General features: G+C 40.3%; 1 protein-coding gene across 1 annotated transcript; it reads right to left on the bottom strand.

The window, feature by feature from the left end:
- Positions 1 to 1,338: 1,338 nt before the first annotated feature.
- Positions 1,339 to 3,724, bottom strand: LOC141271328 (uncharacterized). The gene is made up of 2 exons (XM_073681441.1): positions 3,399 to 3,724; positions 1,339 to 2,997 (listed from the first exon to the last, which is right to left on the bottom strand). Exons 1-2 carry the CDS (start codon positions 3,592 to 3,594, stop codon positions 2,195 to 2,197), a joined length of 999 nt encoding a protein of 332 aa, XP_073537542.1. The 5' UTR covers positions 3,595 to 3,724; the 3' UTR covers positions 1,339 to 2,194.
- Positions 3,725 to 4,536: the final 812 nt, after the last annotated feature.

Genomic DNA, 4,536 nt, shown 5'->3' with positions numbered 1-4,536 from the left:
CCTTCTCCAGTAATTTTGGGGTTACCCTGGTTAAAATTGCACAATCCGGTAGTGGATTGGTCTACTAATGAAATTAAGTCCTGGAGCCCTAAGTGTTATGACAAGTGTTGTAACGGGCGCATTGCTGCTGTGGATAAAGGGGAATTACCTGTACCTATTCAGGATTTTTGGAAAGTTTTTTCTGAGGAGGAGTCGCAAATTTTGCCTCCCCATAGAGACTATGATTGTACCATTGAATTTGTCCCTGGAGCGACTCTTCCTAAAAGTCGTTTATTTAATCTTACTATTCCTGAGAGAAAGGCTTTGGAGGAATACATACAGACGAGCTTGGCCGCTGGTCATATCAGACCCTCTAAGTCACCTGTGGCTGTTGGATTTTTTTTTTGTTAAAAAAAAAAGGCCGGCGGTTTACGTCCTTGTCTGGACTTTCGCGAGATTAATAAAATTACTGTACGTAATCCCTACTCACTGCCATTGATGACTGATTTATTTAACCAGTTAGTGGGGGCCAAGTGGTTCTCTAAAATTGATCTCCGAGGGGCATGCAATGAAGGAGGGTGATGAATGGAAGACTGCTTTTAACACTCCTGTGGGTCATTTTGAGAATCTGGTTATGCCTTTTGGTCTTACCAATGCACCAGCATTTTTTCAGAACCTTATTAATGACATCCTTAGACCTTTGATCGGCAAAAATGTGGTTGTGTATTTGGATGACATTTTGATTTATTCGCCTGATCTGGAGTCTCATTGGCGGAGCGTATGTGAGGTATTACAGTTATTAATTGACAATTCGCTTTTTGCTAAGCTAGAGAAGTGTGAGTTCGCTGTACAGAGAATTAGTTTTTTGGGCTGCATTATCTCCAGTGAGGGCTTTGAGATGGACCTGGTGAAGGTTCAAGCTGTGCAGGAATGGCCTAGGCCTATTGGTTTGAAATCGATACAAAGGTTTTTGGGTTTCGCCAATTATTACAGAAAATTCATTAAAAATGTTTCTGTTATTGTTAACACTAGGACTACTGGACTCGTGACCCCGCCTAGAACTACTGAAAGGAGTCATTTTGACTCCTTGCTTGTTTTCGTTTATTTTTAGAGTTTCATTTGTGGTTATTTATTAATAATTATATTTTTTGTAATGTATTATTATTGTGAGATCTAACAGTAATGCTTTTGATTGTTTTTTTTCTGCTTTTCTTATTTTTCTACAGAAAATAACAATAATTATAATAGACGTTTTTCAAACATTTTTTTTTATTCAAGTGCACACATATAAACAACAACTGAAGAACAAAAAGCAGAGAAAATGTAGGTGGAGGAGCATAAAAATGAAAATATGGCGCAGAATTCACCTTCTAAACATTTGGTGTTTCGCATTTTAGGCATTGCCTTTGATTTATGGCAGTACATTGCCCACACAAAGACTTACCACAAGTCTTACAATTTCCGACAGATCTATTTTTCTTGCACTTTTCTTTGATCTGGCAAAATTTTGTTTGAACCATCACTTCTGAGCATGTAGAAACTTGGGACGTGGAACCTTTTTCCCTATCTGTGACATAAGGACCACTCAACTCTCTCACAAGCGTTTGCAAAAATGCCTTGCGTGACATTTTTTGGTGGGTAATCTCCTTGAATATTATCCATGCATTTATACCCGCAAAGTCTAAGGCATTTTCAAATGCATGAACAGGCCATCTCCTTGTGCATGTTCGTGTGGTATATTTTCGCGCCATCTGATCCACTACATCTACTCCATATTTTGTTTCATTGTAAAACTTTACCGTTTCTGGAGTTTTTTTAGCGGAATCAGACGCAACAACAACATCTGGATGGACGGAACTCAAAATGACAACATTTTTGTTGGGCTTTCCTTGATATACTGTAAGTGTAAAATTGTCTTCATTTCTAAACACTTTAGTGTTGTACAATTCCTCTTTCATGGATTTTATTTCTTTAGGCACTTCTCGCCTTATCTTGTTCAGTGTTCCCACGATGGTTGTTCCTTTGCTTTTTAGCTGTTTAGCTAATTTTACTGAAGTAAAATAATTATCGGTTGTAACATTGCGACCTTTTTTCAAAAACAGGTCCAATAACTTCATTACCACATGGTCAGCTAAACGGTCCTCAACACGGCGTGTGTCATCTTTGCCTAGATAAGGGAAGCCATTTGCCAGATATTTGCTCCTCTTATCAACAGCTAGCCAATATTTGTGGCCATATTTATCTGGTTTGGAAGGCATGTACTGCGTGAATGGACACCTAGTTTTGCTTGGAAAAGTTGCTCAACCACCGTTATGTATGGGCCAGGTTTGTAACACGCAATACAATTTTCAATAAACCTGTCCCACACAGTAGAAAATAGAGCAAACTTGTCCGTTTGAAGTCTCTCCGATCGAGTAGATTTCTCATCAAATCTGAGAAACCTCATAATTTCAACAAAGCGGTCCCTAGACATTGTCGCTTTGCAAAACGGTATTCCCCAGTCATTACACCAAATACTGCTAATCGAGTGACGGTTCGTGCCAGATATTCCACGAGCATAGAATATCGCAATGAATGCATCTAGCTCCTCATCAGATAGAGTAAACTGTAAATTATTGTTCCTGCATGCTTCTGCAAGCGTACAGTTCTTTATATGTGTCAATATATATGAATCAAAAAATAAACGCCATGCGCTCAAAGGACTATCGATAATGATATTTCTTCTGGCGTATCCTGTAGGGCCAGGTGCTTCTCGAAGAATATTTTGGCTGTCACGCCTACCAGGCAAGTGTTCTCCAATTTCAACAGGTTTCCATTGAATACCATCCGCTGAAACTAGTATTCCTTCAGATTCGCCTTCTCTGGTGTTTGTTGTTGCATTACCTTCGCCGCCATCGTTATCTGTTGTTCTTTCATTTCTGGGACGTTTTGCTGATTTTTTCTGTCCACGACCAGGAGGATGGTCACGAGGCAACATAACTGCATGAGCCCGATCCCCAGTTGATGTGCTTGGAATATCTGTAAAAAAGTTGATGAATATTTAGAATTTTTGTTTTGCAAGGGTCCGTGCACAATGGCTGGATTAGCGGCGGAATATCCGACCGGATATTCTCACCACAATCCGGCCCGTACCTGCCCGCTCAGGTACAGAGCGGAGTTTCATACCTGAAGCTCCGCTCCGAACCCCGGGCTGGAGCCGCTGTCTGGGACGGAGCCGTGCTCGCGCGTAAGCAAGCGCTGCTCTGTCCCTGACAGCGGCTCCAGCCCGGGGTTCGGAGCGGAGCTTCAGGCATGAGCGGGCAGGTACGGCCTGTATTGCGGCAAGAATATCCAGATGGCTATTCAGCCAGAATTCTGCTAGTGTGCACAGGCCCTAACTCAGTGTGTGGAAGAACAAATAAATACACATAACTACTTACCTTCTGGATTTGTTCCTTCTGAGTCTTCAGATTCACTTGATATGTTCTGAGGAATGAAATCTTCATCACTGTCAGAATCAAATACATGTTCCTGCAATTCGGATTCCGATTCATCCTCCGGTATGGATTGCAAAGTAGCCAGAATATCCTGAGGCTTTATCAAACGTCTTCTCTCCATATTCCTCACAAATTCCATAATTCTATATAGTTCCCTGCTGAAAAATAGAAATGAAATGAAAACTAAAAGAAATAATAACTGTTCTGCCACCTTCAAAAGTAGGTGGGCTGAATCAGTTGACAGACAGCTAAACTATTTCATAACAATTCATACCTGTATGAGTCTTCAGAGCTCGTATGTCTGCGTCTGTTCTCTTTGTCTCTTCAGCTGAACTGAAAGTAAAGTTACTATCCAGAATACTGTCTCCTGCTAGGACCTTAGAAAAACACCACCCTTCATTAGCATAAGATAAGAGCCTAGAGTAAACAAGCTATTTTGTTCAGCATTACACAGTAATACAAGCAGGTAAAACACAAGGAAAATGTGAAAAGTTGACATGTAAATTGAACTACATCTATATGAACATGAGGGTAAATAAGACAGAGTGAAAAAATTATGCACAAAACTTTATAGCAACATTTAGTGACAAAAGGACCTCAAAATATAGTAGGGAGTCAAAATGACTCCCTTCAGTAGTTCTTGGTAAATTTTGAAAAAAACGCGCAAATTTTTCACCAAAATTATTTATTCTCACAAAATCTTTTTTCACATCATATTTGAGGAAAAGTCACCGAGTTTCAAGCCGGAATTCTGAAAAATGTAGTCACAGAAGAGAAATAATAAACGAAAGGAGTCAAAATGACTCCATCAGTAGTTCTAGTGTTAAACCTCTGACCGATCTTACCAGGAAAGGTGCTAATACGGTTCAGTGGACTACTGAGGCCATTGAGGCGTTTGTGTTTCTAAAGGAGAGGTTCAGCTCTGCCCCCATCCTTATGCAGCCTAATGTGACTAAGCCGTTTTTGGTTGTGGTTGATGCTTCTTCTGTGGGGGTCGGTGCGGTGTTGTCTTAGGAAAACAAGGATGGAGTACATCCCTGTGCCTTTTTTTCAAAAAATTTTTCTGAGACTGAACTTAATT

This window comes from Phyllobates terribilis, unplaced genomic scaffold (genome assembly GCF_046119375.1).
Source record: "Phyllobates terribilis strain yellow unplaced genomic scaffold, ASM4611937v1 Scaffold_5__5_contigs__length_657084704, whole genome shotgun sequence".
Classification (NCBI taxonomy): Eukaryota; Metazoa; Chordata; class Amphibia; order Anura; family Dendrobatidae; genus Phyllobates; species Phyllobates terribilis.
The sequence above is the reverse complement of the archived record's forward strand: the minus strand, read 5'-3'. Positions and strand labels throughout refer to the sequence as shown.